This window comes from Podarcis muralis, chromosome 2 (assembly GCF_964188315.1).
Source record: "Podarcis muralis chromosome 2, rPodMur119.hap1.1, whole genome shotgun sequence".
NCBI lineage: Eukaryota > Metazoa > Chordata > Lepidosauria > Squamata > Lacertidae > Podarcis > Podarcis muralis.
Window position 1 is genome coordinate 44,220,494 of NC_135656.1, and position 17,193 is coordinate 44,237,686.

General features: G+C 43.9%; 1 protein-coding gene across 1 annotated transcript; it reads left to right on the top strand.

Moving 5' to 3' along the window:
• Nucleotides 1-212: 212 nt before the first annotated feature.
• Nucleotides 213-14,258, top strand: GET3 (guided entry of tail-anchored proteins factor 3, ATPase). Its single transcript, XM_028717375.2, has 7 exons — nt 213-645; nt 1,844-1,991; nt 3,253-3,401; nt 4,794-4,944; nt 5,294-5,401; nt 10,815-11,012; nt 12,344-14,258. Exons 1-7 carry the CDS (start codon nt 479-481, stop codon nt 12,473-12,475), a joined length of 1,053 nt encoding a protein of 350 aa, XP_028573208.1. The 5' UTR covers nt 213-478; the 3' UTR covers nt 12,476-14,258.
• Nucleotides 14,259-17,193: the final 2,935 nt, after the last annotated feature.

Sequence of the window (17,193 nt, forward strand, 5' to 3'; positions counted from 1 at the left end):
TATCGCAGACCGACCGGGCACGTCCGCCCAGCGGGTTACTGACAGGCCTTCTGAGCCAATCAAAAAAGACAACGGGCCGCAGCCCTCGGGGAAATCGATGATGGAGTGAACATTTTACCAATCAGAAACAGCGGGAGGCGGGCGTTTGGGGTGGGTGGGAGCTCCTTCAGAAAGGGGTTCAGGAGCCAATCAAGAAAGGAAGCTGCCGGCCAATAGGCTGAGATAAGACAAGTGTGGGCAAGACCATATCAGCCAAGTAGGAAGGGGTGCGATTACTGTGTTACCCCACCTTTTTGTGACGCACCGGTTTGAGCCCCTTGTGTGATTGAAGGATCTGAAGAGCAGGCGGAGGTCGGGAAGAGTACTTGCGCGCCTTGCTTCCTGTTAATGAGGGAAGGCGCTAAGCGGGGACAACCAATCTGAATCTCCCTACAAGATGGTGTAGCTCTGCATCTTGTCACGTGATTTTGGTTTCAAGATGGCGGCGGCGGCGGCGGCGTCTGGCTTGGCGGCTGAGGCGGATGAGTTCGAGGACGCACCAGACGTGGAGCCGCTGGAGCCGACACTGAGCAACATCATCGAGCAGCGGAGCCTGAAATGGATTTTCGTCGGAGGGAAGGGTGGCGTTGGCAAGACCACCTGCAGGTGAGTTGGTCGGGGAGATGTCGTTGGGAGGGATGGCAGACATTGCTGCCTCCGCCTTTCTCTCTCCTTGGCAGTTGCTGCTGTGCCTTTTCAGGAGCTGTGTGACAGGCAGAAACCCAGCAAGCGCAGCTTTCGTACCGCTGAACCCCTGCTGGCAAAAGCTCTACCTGTTGAACGTCCGCATCTCATTAAGCTATGGAGAATAGTGCCTTATTAGGCAAGCGAATTGTATGCACCTTCATGCCACTGTATGTAAATATGGGATTTGAGGCACCCTGCTTCAGATGCGTGACTGAATGAAACTGAGTAGAAGCATAGGGGTTGGATACCTTCCTTTTTCATATTCATATTTTGACAATCGTCATTTACGCCTTCATAATCTCAAGGCTAAGTATTTGAAGCTGCTTTTATGTGTGGTTGTCCTTGATGACTGAAAGCTTCATTTAGAGCAGAATGCATTTTCAGACATATTCTGAAGAATGTAATTGTTCTAGTACTTGGACTGAACCCTCACTGCCTTCCAAGCATAGCTTTATTTTGTAAACCCCTCAGTGGCTTGGATTAACTTAAATTGTAGCTTGCCTACTTCCTTGTGCAACTCTGCCAACAATACCTTCTTGATTATAGTAGCCTTGCTGTTGTGGAATAACCTTGTAGTGGTAGGTTTTCCATTGTGCGATGCCTTTTTTCATGGAGATTTTTTCAATTGTAGATCAGAACTTAGAACACAAGTATTAGAGGCTATTAAAATTTGGCTGGTGTGTGTGTTGGATTTTGATGTCTTTTAAAGTCTGGGCTTTCAGTATATATTCTAGATTTACTTTGTGATAACTCATAATAAACTCATTAATATATTATGTGGCCTGTTTTTTTTGGGGGGGGGTAACCTGTCTTGAAAGAGGGGGTATCACAAGTTAAATAGCTAAAGCTCTCATTCTGTGCACACTTACTCAGGAGTGAGCTGTTTTGCTAAGCTAATGTGCTGATTTGGCTGCTTCTGAATAGCTGCTTGTCTGTGACAAGTAAGAACCTCCATGGAGGAGCAAAGTTGGAAGTCTTTGGATCATAATCTCTTAGGGTGGACAAATCCAAACAGACGTATTAAAACTGTGATAGCTGAAGAGCTTATGTTCTATGTTTGTATGTATTTCCTTTTGTGGTGTTAATAACTGCACATTACTTTACTTCCTGAATCTAGCTGCAGCCTGGCTGTGCAGCTGTCCAAAGTGCGGGAGAGTGTCCTCATCATCTCCACCGATCCTGCTCATAACATATCAGATGCTTTCGACCAGAAATTTTCAAAAGTCCCCACCAAAGTAAAGGGCTATGATAACCTTTTTGCCATGGTGAGTGTTCCTCTGAAGGGATTGGGTAGTATTGAGCAAAAAAATATGGTTCTTACTACATATAGGAAAACATCAGGCAGGAGGTGAAAACATTCTTTTTTCTGATCTTGCTCTTTCACACTGGATAGATTATGATATGTAGCAATAAGGCAAGTAAATCAACTGAAGTTTTCCTCCAAAATGTCTGTGTCTTGGACTGTGAGGAGATGATGGTGTATTTTGTTTAATTGCTTTTGTGTTTTAAGAGATGTGACTAATGTAGTGGTTTGTAACCTCGAGAATTTATCTGTAACTTAGACTATAAAATTATGAATGAAATAAATTCCATCAGCAGCAATATACATAAACAGCTAGTGTTTCATGGGCAAGTATCAAACTTATAGCAGCCTTTAGTAGAAACAGTTGAAAAAATATTTTCTATCAAATAACCTGTGATCAGCATAACATGTGACAATACATTGACACATACAAATAAATGCTTCCCAAACAAAACCCTCTGCATATGACACTTTGTATCTGTAAGTTGCAGGTTAGCACTAAGTCTGTGTGGGAAGTTGTAATGTCCACAGGAATTCACACTGGGCTATGAGAACACCCTAATTATTTGTTTCTTTTCAAACCAACATTTATCATAATCTTCAGGGAAGACAAATGTCAGGGAAATCTCCCCGACCTTTTTAAAAAAGGATTTTATATGCAATTACTACATAGTGGTATTTCTGGTTGCGAACTGGATCCGTTCTGGAGGCCCATTCGCAACATGAAAATAACTCAACCCGCAGCGGCAAGTCTGCGCATGCGCGGGTTGCGATTTGCCGCTTCTGCGCATGTGCATGTGCATGACATCGTTATGCGTGTCTCCGCATACGCAAGTGGCAAAACCCGGAAGTACCCTAAATTTAGGGAAGTACCCTATATTGTCCAATGTTGACAACAAATAGTGCTGATTGTATGCCTTTTACTGGATTTACATTTTCAAACATCTTGAGGTTATTTTCTTTTTCCTCCATGTTTTCCCCAACGACAAGCATAAAAATAGCCTCAAATTACAAAGAAATCAGTTATTTGTGGTGTTACTTTTAACTGTGAGTTGACATGATGAACATTAGTTTGAAAGCCTCTTTGACTGGACATTGAAAGAATTGTTCTACAAATCTGGAGTTTTAGCTCTGTTTTAAACATCATGTTTCTTTTCGAATGGCTGAATGACTCTGCTTTTGTTTTATGAAAAGTGGTGCTGATCCTTCTATTTATTTCTCAGGAGATTGATCCCAGCCTAGGTGTGGCTGAACTTCCAGATGAATTCTTTGAGGAGGATAACATGCTGAGTATGGGCAAGAAGATGATGCAAGAGGCTATGAGTGCCTTTCCTGGCATTGATGAGGCCATGAGCTACGCAGAAGTTATGCGGTAAGAACTGTGGCCTGGATCATCAAGCCTTCTAACCTTCTCAAGCCTGTCGGAGGCTTATCTGCTGGGTGACCTTGGGCCAGTCACACTTCTCTGAAGTCTCTCAGCCCCACTCACCTCACAGAGTGTTTGTTGTGGGGGAGGAAGGGAAAGGAGAATGTGAGCCGCTTTGAGACTCCTGAAGGGGAGTGAAAGGCGGGATATCAAATCCAAACTCTTCTTCTTCTTCTTCTATTTCATAAAATTTATACACCACTTGATTGTGGGTTAAAAAACAAACAAACCTCAAAGCGGTTTTTGGGTTGAGAAGCAGAAGACCAGACTTCAAAGGTATTTTACTGTGTTCACCATTATGAAGTTTGGGTTAGCCAGAGGTATCCCAATCCTAATGGTTTAGCCATTAGGATAGTCCAGCATAGTAACTGAGTATGCTTTGCACAAGGTTATTATATTATTTGTGGTTTGTATCCAACTAAGTAGGCTCCCAGTAATAATAATTTACTTTATTTATTTATATGCTGTCCATCTGACTTGGGTTACCCCAGCCACTCTGGGTGGCTTCCAACAAATATAAAAGCGTAATAAAACATTAAATACTTTACTATAGAGGGCCAGTGTTAGAAACAGAGATACGAAAGCTGGGAGCTAAATGGTACCTTAAACCTAGGTTATGGGCACAACAACAGAATGTGTGATACCTTCGGGTATAGGGCGGTATAGAAAATAAATAATAATAATACTACACTTTTTAAATAACAGAAATACAAATCTGAAAATGAATGAACTGCAGCTAAAGTATTATGTTCATTTTTCACATGATCTAGTCCTTCCCCTGCCCATCCCTCTAATATTCTTAAGAGGGTCTCTTCTCCAGTATTCAAAGAGTAGCTGGAAGTGGGGAGGCAGAAAAAGGTCCTCCTTTCCTTCTACTCTGTACTTTTAATCTGAAATCTTAGGCGTAGTATTGTGCCCAGAGCTCAGAAACTGCTCACCCTAATGAAATTCCCTGTCGCAAAATGTGCCTAGAACAATGGGAGTTTTGAATACTGTACGGGGCTGACTTCAGTTGTTGTTTAAATAAGTAGGCTCACCTAAATTAGCCATGACCATTTATTTCAATGACTCTAATCTGAGTATGGCTAATGTTGGATTCAACCTTTTGTGATTTATGCATCATTTATTGCACTGGACAAATTTGTGCACCACAGTTCCATAACATCTGTTGTTGCACAACATGGATTACACATACACAGTTTTCGTTCACAGAGCAAAGAAAGCACTAGCATTAAGTGAACCTTAGAGTGTATATGTATGCTGGGGAAGGTCAGTATAAAGAAAGAGGTGACTATTTATAACTGCTCCAGCTGATGGTTATTTCTCTGGCCTGCACAGGTTGGTGAAAGGGATGAATTTCTCCGTGGTAGTGTTTGACACAGCACCCACTGGGCACACACTACGGTTGCTCAATTTCCCCACCATCGTGGAGCGGGGGCTAGGCCGCTTGATGCAGATAAAGAACCAGATCAGTCCCTTCATATCACAGGTAAAATGGGAGAGGAGCCAGAAAAATGAGGTGTTCCTGGAAAAAAGACCATGCCACACATCTTTTTTAAAATTTCCACCATGTGGCACTTTGCAAGCTTTTGCATGGACCCCAGTATTATTCTTGTAACACTCAGGAGCAACATGAAATAATCGATTTGATTTGTTGGGTTGCTTGCAGGACACAGTAGCACTTATTGCTCTTGGAGTATTGGGCTTTGTCACTCTGAGTTGAGCTGAAAAGCAGGTTTTGCTTATCCCCCCCTCTGTTGCTTGCAGGACATGTAGGGGTGATTTGTTGTCTGTTAATAGAAATCTCTCATTGCAACTCCCTCTCTGTTGTTCACTAGATGTGCAACATGCTTGGCCTGGGAGACATGAATGCTGACCAGCTGGCCTCCAAGCTAGAGGAGACTCTCCCTGTCATCCGCTCAGTCAGTGAGCAGTTCAAGGATCCGGCAAGTATTCTGCAAAGATGAGGGGTTTGGGGGGGTGATGCTTCACCCTTAGCAAAGGTGAATTTGGAATGTATAGTAAGATGAAACATGCTTACATTTGTGATCGCTTCATTAGATTTAACATTAATTAATTCAGTTAACTATATTTATATACTTGTTTTTTATAATTTTGCAAAACTTTTTAAATTGTCTTCTCAAATGTAATATTCATTTTCAGTCCATTCAATAGTTGCAGTCTTCCAGATGATATTAGTTCATTAGAATGATCAGGATAAAGATGACTTCTCCCATAGCATAATATTCTATCAAGTAATGAAAAAGAACACTGAAATTAATGGTTAATGTTTGGAAGTAGCTAGAGATCAATTTCTGCTTAGTTCATTCCATGAAACAGCAACAAGGTCAGGTCAGGTCAAAATGAATGTTGTTTAAATCTAGACAGGGGCCATGTTTGCATGTAATGATAAGCCAGACTTTCTTCCATTCTGTGCGCATGATAATCAGATTGAAGACTTGGCTTCCTTCTTACATCTGAACCAGGAGTCATGGTTTGTTGCTCTCTAATAAGCCATGATCAGCAAGTCAGCAACAAACTATGTTCCATGATAGGGTGACTTCAGTTTCTCTCGCACAGGCTGGGCATATTTGTGTTCCAGTCATGACAAGAAGGTAACAAACAAACAAACGGAGTTCACCCATTACTACAGAATCTCATCCTTTGTATTTGTAGAATCATAGAATTGTAGAGCTGGAAGGGATCCTGAGTCATCCAGTCCAATGTCCTGCAATGCAGGAATTTCTGCTAAAGCATCCATGACAGATGACTGTCCAACCTCTGTTTTAAAACCTCCAGTGAAGGAGAGTCCACCACCTTCCAATGGAAAGTTCTTCCTGATGTTTAGTCGGAATCTCCTTTCTTGTAACTTGAATTCATTGCTCCATCTTCCATGTGACAGCCCTTTACATATTTGAAGATGTAAATGATATTATGATATATGGTAGTATGTCTCTAGTGCTAAATTAATCTAGGGGCCTCTGTGTTGCCACCCACAACTATTCTGTGGGAGAGTCTGCTCCTTTGGCGATTTCCGGCTTTTGGACTCTATGCCCTCTTTAATGTGCAGAGCATGGCAACTTCCAGTATACCCTTTCCTGTCCTCCTTATAGAATTTGAATTCTAAGATAACCACATCTCGCTGGTTGTCTCCATTCAACCAGGTTTCCATTATTCCAACAGCACATATGCTCTCTCTTTAAGATCGAGCACTCAAGCTCACAAATCTTGGCTCTTCCTGCAAGGAGCTTGTAATACAATTTTGACAGTAGGGGGAGTCCGTGGATGACTGCAAGCAAATGTAGTAAACTTAAGTTTTATTTGCAGAGCAGGGTTATCGCTTGGTAATCCTTATTTACTGTCATTGTCTGTTTGGCGTGTAGTTTGCTTGCCTCCAAAGTTCAGATGTCACAATAACCTAGGTTCTGGCTTATTTTGCAGCAGGAGCAGGGAAGGTGTGCAGCAATAAATATGCATGCTGCATATTTTGATTAAACCATAGTTTGTTCTAATATAATGTTCAAACCAGGCCAGGGCATCCAGATACTTTTCCTGATCTTTCCAACTGTAGCAGCGATCAGTTTGAAAATAGAATCTTCCAGTTAGAGTGAAGTTGCTACGTGCCGAAAAGAATGAGACCTGAAATGGGGATTTTCTGACCCAACTTGGATTGGGGCTGGATCAGGAAGACCACCTGAGGGGGGAGGAGCATGTCACATGCACAATCCTCCATAGCACCGACAAGTCTGGCTTGAGTGATTTTTGGAATTGGTGGGGTGAGGAGTTCAACTCTGGTACAGTTGTACCCTGGAGGTTGAATGCTTTGCGAGATGAATGTTTTGGTGCCCGAACTCTGCAAACCCAGAAATGATTGTTCCAGTTTGGAACCCAAACGTCCGTCACGGCTTCTGATTGGCTGCCGGAGCTTCCTGCAGCCAATCGGAAGCCATACCTTGATTCCAGTACATTTTGAAAGTCAAACGGACTTCCGGAACGGATTCCGTTCGACTTCCAAGGTACGACTGTATTAGCATATTAGATTATTCTTTATTGGGACGTGGGTGGCGCTGCGGGTAAAAGCCTCAGCGCCTAGGGCTTGCCGATCGAAAGGTCGGCGGTTCGAATCCCCGCGGCGGGGTGCGCTCCCGTTGCTCGGTCCCAGCGCCTGCCAACCTAGCAGTTCGAAAGCACCCCCGGGTGCAAGTAGATAAATAGGGACCGCTTTCTAGCGGGAAGGTAAACGGTGTTTCCGTGTGCGGCTCTGGTTCGCCAGAGCAGCGATGTCACGCTGGCCACGTGACCCGGAAGTGTCTCCGGACAGCGCTGGCCCCCGGCCTCTTGAGTGAGATGGGCTCACAACCCCGAGTCTGGCAAGACTGGCCCGTACGGGCAGGGGTACCTTTACCTTTACCTTTTTTTATTCTTTATTAAGCCCACAGTGTGCTTCATTCAGATCCTGGGAGACCAACTAATATGTCTAAGCCAGTCAGTCACCCTGGTGGTATTTCTTTTTTTGCAGGGTTTGTGCTGTGTTTTTTGACTTTGGGTTGCTAAGTATTGGCTGTAGTTTGAGCGGGAAACCTAAAGAGATAGAAACATAAATATTAAACAGTTGTTCAACTTGTGAATCTCAGCTAGTGGAAGCTATTGCATGCTATTACTACACTGGTTCTTGTGCATTCTTATGTGACCATTGTGCTCCACGGCTGCTATAACAGCTGATATGGTAAAGGAACAGGAATGAGGGGATTGCATGCCTCCTGGCTCCCTTTTTGCCCTAAAGGCATAGAAGAACATTGTGTTTCTCTTGCAAAATGTTGCAAATCTCATTGTGTTGTAAACTGCTCAAGTTATACCCCTGTGAACATTACACTTTCTTACTAGGCTCTTGCTCAGAGTAATTTTTTTTAAATTAAACTTTATAACATTGAATAAAGGAAGTGAAGTAAAAATCGGGACAAAATGAGAAGTGGGGGTAGCGGGGTCCCATCAGCTCACATTTTTTTCTAGCATAGAGGAATAATAATAATAAAGCTTTGTCTCCCAACTGTTAGCTGAACAAACTTTCACCACTGGCCATATGGGCAGGTAGGGAGTTGTCGACAACAGATGAGTTATTTGATGCAGGAATGCTGCATTGGATCTTCATGTTTTGACTGAAGGATAGAATAGGCCAGCAGGCATCTCTAGTAATAGAAGCGTTCCTTAACTTTTGAAAACATTATTTGCAAATCCAGGTGTGGCTATAATTGTCAGGACTTTTGCCTGCCACCCACCCTGTTTCTAATTGCTTGGAATGTATCTTGTAAAGATGGGACATGACTTTAGGGAGCTATTTGTAGGGCACTGAGGTGGGCATGTCAGCCTTGTCCTTTGTATTGTTTGCATGTTAGAGTAGTTAAAGGCTGGGTTTCTGCATTTAATTGTCCATTTTGCTATTAATTATGCGAGTGTGGGTGTTCCTTAGGCAAAGTATTGTGACCAAGTCTAGCAGCAATCGGTGGGCAGCAGTGGCGTAGCGTGGGGGGTGCAGGGGGGCCGGCCGCACCGGGCGCAACATCTGGGGGTTAGGGGGCGCAAATCCACGGGTTAGGGGGCGCAAATCCACGGGTTAGGGGGTGCAAATTACTTGCCTTGCCCCGGATGCTGACAACCCACGCTACGCCACTGGTGGGCAGAGACAAATAATTTAACCGTGCAGCTAGCCAGTTTGCTGGTCACCGCAAGTGAGTGATTGCCTTAAATGGCCAGGTGAATTTCCAGTCTTCTACTGGAGACTGGGGGCAGGATTCAGCTAAGAAGTCCCACAAGTGGAAGCCCTAACAAATATTTGCCCTAATTCAACAGGGCTCCCCCCCCCTTTGCAGCCCCAGAATTGCACATGGGGTGAAGAGAGAGGGGATTGTTCTGTCTGGTGGGCTGAAATGCTTGAGCTGGCAAAACATTTGCCATAGAGCTGCGTTGAATTCCTCCCTGTGTGCTATGGGTTGCTCCTGCCTTTAAGCTAAAACTCTTAAGGCTGGAAGAAGAGGCAGCCTCATAAACATATTCTGGTCACTTTTCGTTCCTTTCTGTCCTTCTAGCAAGTGGAGGAACTGAAAGAATATGGGGGCTAGCAGCCTCTTTGGGTGCTTTCCCCCTTTCTCTGGCTCCTGGTGGAGCTGCACTGGCTCCCAGTGGAGTACAGGATCAGGTTTAAGGTGCTGGTTTTAACCCTTAAAGCCCTATACGGCCTAGGACCCTCGTACCTACGGGACCACCTCTCCTGGTATGCCCCACAGAGAAACTTACGGTCTTCAAATAAAAACATCTTGAAGGTCCCAGGCCACAGAGAAGTTAGGCTGGCCTCAACTAGAGCCAGGGCTTTTTCGGCTGTGGCTCCGATCTGGTGGAACACTCTGTCACAAGAGACCAGGGCCCTGCGAGATTTGACATCCTTCCGCAGGGCCTGCAAGATGGAGCCGTTCCACCAGGCCTTTGGTCAGGGTTCAGCCTGACTCATTTTCTCTTTGTATAAGAACAAGCACGAAGGAGGTTTCCCAGCCTGCTCACAGGTCCCTATAATATCAGTGGAAACAGTTGGTCCTGGCGAGTATTAACCACTTTCAATTTTAACCTGAGGATTGTCATTTGTCCAGTTTTTATTTTAATTTTAATTTATTTGAATTAATTTTGGGATGCATTTTAATCAATTGATTGCTTGTTTTTATGCATATTGTATTATTTATATGATGTTATATGATGTTAGCTGCTCTGAGCCCTGCTCCGGCTGGGGAGGGCGGGGTACAAATAAAAATTTATTATTATTATTACTATTATTTATTATTATTTTTTATTATATGAGCTAAGATATAAGGCAGGGTGCATATGTGCTGTGTCTCCTTTTTCTGTGCCTATCCTAGATAAGCAAGGAAGTTACCAGCTGCCCAAGTGCCCTACAGTAGTCATTCTTCTCAACCATGCTGGTGAAAGGATAGTTCCAGATTCTGTAGACGTGATCTGTGTGCCTCCTGAACTTAACTGGAAAAGATGGGATTGCAATGGCTGGTCCCCTTTACCCAGAGATAGACGTGACATATGGTGTGGACTATGTGAACAGGTGTTCAGGTGGCAGCTAACCTGAGGACAAGTGGCCATATTGCTTCCTGAGGGGCAACAGCTTTTGTTGCGCTGCCCTCTGGCCTTATTCCTCTAAAAAAAAAATCATGGTAGTGGAAGGAATGTAGAAGCTGAGAATTTAAGGTGGAAACAGGGACTGTGGGGGAGACAGCAGCACACAGGTAACTCCCAGGGATGGGAGACCAGCTCCTACAATTTTATTTGCATCTTTTAACTAATGGCACTTTATCCCCTCCCCAGGAACAAACAACCTTCATCTGTGTTTGTATTGCCGAGTTCCTGTCCCTGTATGAAACAGAGCGGCTCATCCAGGAGTTGGCCAAGTGCAAGATCGACACCCACAATATCATAGTCAATCAGTTAGTCTTCCCTGACCCAGAGAAGCCCTGCAAGATGTGTGAGGCCCGGCACAAAATCCAGTCCAAATACCTTGACCAGGTATGGCTAGAGACTCTTCAGATTTTTCAGTGTCCGTTTTGGGGAAGTGGCAGCAGCCAGGCACCAATCTAAGCCCATGGATCTGCTTTATGTTGATTTAGCCCACTGGTCCATCTTGTCTGGTCCTAATATTGTCTACATGGACTGTTAAGATCTCTGGGAGGGGTCTTTTCTCATGACCTGCTACCTGACCCTTTTAATTGAAGGTGCTGGAGATTGAACCTGAGATATATGGCACATATGAAGCTTTGCCACTGAGCTACGGCCCTGCCCCATATACTCTGAGTTGCATACCTAACTTTATAACCCCCAGCCCTTTGGTCAATATTACTTTAAACTTCTGAATGGTTGAAGTTTGCTATTCTACTTTTACCTTCAGCTTCAGAATTCCTGTCTCCCAGCATTCCCCTTTCCATTGCCACGGCAAGTGTTTAGCTGTTCTAGAGAGGTGCAAATATCCAGGTGAACAGTAGCCACTGGCAGTTTAAGAAATGGGTCCAGCAACTGGGTTGCTGAAGAAGGCAGGAAGCGGGTCTCCTCCATATGTGCTGCTCTTTGTGGCATCTGGCCTTCAGGTGGAAATGTGGAATTTTTCTCTTCTATAACTTTTATCTCTGTTCAGTCCAACCTCACTATTATTCTTCTTTGAAAATGAAAGGGAATGTTTACTAGTAAACTGAGTAGTTTTTGTCCAGGGAAAATATGCAGACCTTCCCCAATGCCTCCACAGACAGGCTTCACTTTTCTCTGCCATTTTGTTGCTTCTGCTTCTTCTGTATTCCATTTTGCTTTTTCTACACTCTCCTTTTCTTTCCCTTGAATAATCTTTGCAGCCTTTGTATCCATCCACCCCTTTCTAACCATGGTATCCTTTTTCTGTGACTTCCACCCTTGCCATCTCTTCATTCATTACTCAGCCTGAAAAGCTGTGGGGATGTTTTACACATTTTTCTTGGGCCAAAACCTCCATTTCCCTCTCCAGTTGTCCTATTGCCTCTTCAGTACTCTGTACTCTGGTTTTCTTTCTGCCACTTGTGCCTTTTCCATGTGTCCTTCCTTTCTTCACTCAGTAAACCAAGGGATGGTTAATTTGTACCAGGTCTTCCAAGGGCCCAGCAGTAAAGCTGTTCAAAATTAGTTTAAGATTGCCATTAGACTGCAAGAGGATTACTTTTCATAGTGCTGTTGCGAAGAGGGTCCTCCAAAGTCAACAGAGCACACTTTCCAACCAAGCAGGGAACTGCTGCTGAGATTCTTCCATCTTGATTCCCAATGAGAAGCTTGTAATTGTTAGATGCTCCTTTTGATTTGTCTTTCTTTTCCTCCTCCAGATGGAAGACCTCTATGAAGACTTTCACATTGTAAAGCTGCCACTCTTGCCCCATGAAGTGCGAGGGGCTGATAAAGTCAACACCTTTTCAAGTCTGCTACTGGAGCCCTACAAGCCACCCAGTGCAAAATGAAACCCCTATGGACTGGCTCCCACTGATATCCCCTCTGCATCATTCCGTGCTTCCTCTTTCCCACTCCTTATCTGCTGGAACTCCTCCCCTTCCAGCAGCCTCTCTTCTACAGAAATTGTGTGGTTGAGAGGCTTGTGGTGGGGTTGGAAGAGGCAGAATTTGGTGTTCCCACTTGTTTCTGCCCTAATCCTGTTACCTAACATCTTGGAACATCCCAAAAGTGATCTACACCTTACATCCCTTCTCCTCACTTAACCAGCTAGCTAAATTAAACTTGGGTCACTTTTTGTTTCTCTTCCACTCTGACTTCTCCTTGGATCATGTCTCCAGCCATTCTGGCTGGAGTCCTAAGTCAGGTGCTATGATGACACAGAGACTGACATTCTTGCAGCACTAAGGCCATCCGTGCTAATGGGAAGTATGTAAATAAACTGTAAGGGAAAGTAGTTTGCTGTTTTTCGTCTATCAGGCTGCCACTTTCATTTATGCTGGGGAATTTTCAGCAGGGGACAATTTCAAGTTCTGCAAGGGAAACTAAGAAGCATCTTGAAAATCTCCTGCTTAAGGTTGTGAAATGGGTCCAGAATGAAGATACTGTCTCACAAACAGGGATTGGAATAGAGATGTGGCAGTTGAAAAATATGCCCCCCTATGCTTTCTGAGCATATATATACATTCTAGTCCCCTGGAGCGTCAGTATTATCATAGCATATATGGTCCAAAGTATGTGTATGTGTGTATATAGAGCAGTCTATGGCAGAGACAAAATTCTCCTAAGGGAAGGACTGTGACTCAATAGGAGAGCATCATTTTTGCATGGAGAAAGTACTAGGTTCGTTCCCCAGTATCCCCAGGTTGAGTTGGAAGATCTCTCTGAAATCCTAGAGAGCCACTGTCTGTCAGAGTAGACAGTCCTGAGCTAGATAGGCCAATAGTCTGACTCAGTATACGGCAGCTTCCTGTATTCCCAACTGCTGTTCATTGAACTGTTGTTGGGTTTTCTTTTTTCAAAAGTACAATCGTACCTTGGAAGTTGAACAGAATCCGTTCCAGAAGTCTGTTCGACTTTCAAAATATTCAGAAACCAAAGCGCGGCTTCTGATTGGCTGCAGGAGCTTCCTGAAGCCAATCAAAAGCCCCGTTGGATGTTTGGCTTCCAAAATAGTTCACAAACCAGAACACTCACTTCCAGGTTTGCTGCGTTCGGGAGCCGAAACGTTGGCAGAACTAAACTGTTGGAAAACCAAGGTAAAACTGTATCCCATTGTATGATCAAATGGATGGGAGCAAGCTTGACTGCCTGTTCTCATTTTAGAGGAAACTGGAAAATAAACTTGACTTAAAAATGCAATGGACCATTTAATGGGAGTATTATATGACCATGGGAATTGAGGTGGGTAAGCTAGCAACGCATGATCCACCATAACTACTTTGGTGCTTGGGGTGGCAGGCTCCCATTGCACCCTCGAAGCTTAGGCCTTCCTTAGCATGGCTGCACTCAGAGTAAATTGATTACCAGATAAGTAAAAGCTTTTCAACTCTGCATCTCAACATTCTAGGAATTTTAAAAAATCACAACATGTTGAGGCAGCTGAATTCTTTGGTACTCTGAGTCTTTCGTGGGAAATGGCATGTGTGGGTACATCGACTGTGCTGCACTGACTTTGTATTTTGTGTGGTTTTCAAAATGCCAGGGAATTAGGAACCCGGTGCAGGTGTTTAAAGATACTTTGTTTTAATTTATGTAAAAGCATTCCTAAACCAATTAAATATTTTAAAAATCTCTAAGCAGTATACAAAAATCCAACATTAAAAGTGTGTGAACCAGTATTATAGAAAAGGATACCTATTTTAATTAGGCCTATTATTCCTTTTCTGGATACCCACTGTCATCGGGGTATGACAGTGAAATTGGAGGGTCTAGAGAGAGTCCCAGTTTTCCCACAGAACCTCAGCAGCAGCATCTGGTTCTCTCTGCCCTTACTTCTTTGCCTGTGGGAGGGATAAGCATAGAAGCAGTTTTCACTGACAGTGTCTCAGCTTTGTAATTGTAGGAGTTGTGGAACAAATGCTTGTTGCATAGCTAATACATGAAAAAAATAGCTTGTAGAATGAGAGTTACGGTTACTGAATAAACCCAAAGTCTCTCTGGATGGCAGGATCTGCCTAACCAGTCCAGTCAGAGCAGCCCTGCACTTCAGATTGTGCCACAGGGCTTCCTTTGCTCCCCCCACATGCCCCCCGCAATTGGCTATTGGGAGGAGGGTTGGCATAACCCACAGAACAGCCCATGGGGGGCAGAGAGGGTACTGTTCCATCTGGCAAACTGCAATGCTTGTGCAGACAGAACAGCTGGAAGAGCATGTCAAAAACACCGCCGAAATCCTTGCGGGTCTTTCAGTCCTACTGTAAACCAAGGCATGAATGAATTCGCAATTCTGCACAGTACATGAGGGCTGCATCACATGCAGTCTGGAGAGATTAACAGTTTGTATGAAGGCGGAGTCCTAGAAGCATGTAATTTACTGAGTACAGCACTTGGTCTGGTGAGTGGAAACAACTTTAATCTTCTGGGAAATAAAAGTTTGAAAGGTAGGGTTGTACCATAGCTCAGAGGTAGACTGCATGATTAGCTTGCTTGCATAAGGTCCCTAGTTCAACCTGGCATGCCCATTTAGAAGGATCAGGCAGCTGATGATGGGAAAGATCTCTTGCCTAAAGACCCTGGAGAGTCACTGCCAATCAGAGTGGGCAATATTTGGCTAGGTGAGCAAATAGTTTGACCCGATTCAAGGCAGCTTCCTTGGTGGAATAGCTGGTTCAAGGCAGCTTCCTTGGTGGAATATGTTGGCTATAATGTCAATTTGCATATTAGCACAAGTGTGTCAAGTTTACTGTTCTACCAAGACACAGTTTACATGGTTTCCTCAATGTATATACTAAGAACAAATGTGAAGTTGCGTCTCCGACAAGGTATATGGACCCTTCCACAACTGCACAGTCTTAAAACAGTAGGATGTTAAAGTGAGCAGGCAGACGACGTACATAAACTCTCAGGTTTCCATGCCTTGAAAGGTAACTGGCCAGAGTTTGGCAGAGGAGCTGGACTGTTAAGAGTCCTGCTTATGTTTGATATTTCAGGGCTATATTTTTCCTGAATTTAAGACAGAATAGGGAGGTGGGGAACCTACAATGTCACCCAATGCTGTCATGATTTTTTGTTGTTTAGTCGTTTAGTCGTGTCCGACTCTTCGTGACCCCATGGACCAGAGCACGCCAGGCACTCCTGTCTTCCACTGCCTCCTGCAGCTTGGTTAAACTCATGTTTGTAGCTTCGAGAACACTGTACAACAATGAGGCAGAAAACTACCAAAGGAGGAATAGCTTGATATTGGATATTAAAGGCATGCCATTTAGGCTGGCAAGCTAGTATGTCTCTGGGGCAGGATACTCTAGCCAGTCTTCCATAAATCATACATCCTATCCAAGGTAGAAACGTTTCTCAAATGTTTTAGTAATGTAAACATTTCAAGCATGTGGTAATTCAGTTGACTTGTGTTTTCATAACATCCTGGCTAACTGACTTTCGTTTACTAATGTCCCAATAACCATTAACGACTTGGTGCGGGATACAGACCTGCCCTTTTTCCTCCTGCCCCATTCTTGCCAGAGGACTGAAATGGGATCATCATTTATAGCAAGGACACCAGTAATATATTTTAAAATGACAGCCAGCCAGCTTTTGCTTCTGCCAACAGGATCTCACTGGGAGCCCCAGCCAAGGACAGGAGCTGAGCAGGAGTGGGATGCAAGTCCTTGTTCTAGAGTGTGGTATTAAGTTTAAAAGTGGGTGTCACTGAGATATACCTTTTGTTTGTTTTCCTGCTTTGGATCTAACTGGGAAGTCCAGATGTTTAGAAAGCCCTGTATTTTTCCCATAAACTACTAAGTATTCCACTTCCCTACACTGTTGAAATAAGTGCTGGAGAAAGGCTTGGAGGCGTCAGTGAATCCAGGGAGCTGCCTTATACCTTTTGGTCAATCTCTAGCTCAATATTGTCCACACAGAATGGCAGCAGCTCTCCAGGATTTTTAGGCTGTGAATCTTTTCCAGTCCTATCTGGAGGTGCCGAATCTGAGACCTTCTGTGTGCAAAGCAGATGCTCCTCCACTGCGCTACAGCCCTTCCCCATAAAACTTCCAGAAGGCTGGAGTATTCAAGTTTCAGTCTGGGTGAAAATGTAGGTAAAATAGCACCAGCCACTGTAGCATTTGTGGGGTAAGATTTATTGGTCTGTCTGTTCTGTAGAATGCTTACAGACAGAACTGTCCTGCTTGAAGTCTTGAGGCTGATATTCCTTTTCTGTAGCCTTCTAGTTTCTGCATCTGGATAGAGAGCTGGCTCTTAAAACCTCCTGGTTCTCAAGCTCACTTTAAAGTAGTCAAGACACTGAGACACAGAAATATCCCTCCTCCCCCAAAAGGGTAGAGCCTAGGGATGAAACATTCTACCCCAACACAAAAAAGTGCTGGGCTTCTGGCAACAACAGAAGGGCTCAAAATCTAGATACGTAGCACCCACGCCCCTGCCCTTGCCTCTATATTTCATCTTCTCAAAATGTGTTAAAATAATACCTTGCATATTCTCCAGCATCACCTGTCTGATTGGGTTGTTTTTTTATAACCCTTTTTATGAAGCTAACAAATTTGCTAGTTAT

Bases quoted from the DNA above. Each gene is read 5' to 3' on its own strand.
- GET3 (XM_028717375.2), top strand. From the start codon at position 479: ATGGCGGCGGCGGCGGCGGCGTCTGGCTTGGCGGCTGAGGCGGATGAG. The intron at 5,402-10,814 runs GCAAGTATTCTG...TCCCCTCCCCAG, and splicing joins GTGAGCAGTTCAAGGATCCG to GAACAAACAACCTTCATCTG. The intron at 11,013-12,343 runs GTATGGCTAGAG...TTCCTCCTCCAG, and splicing joins AGTCCAAATACCTTGACCAG to ATGGAAGACCTCTATGAAGA.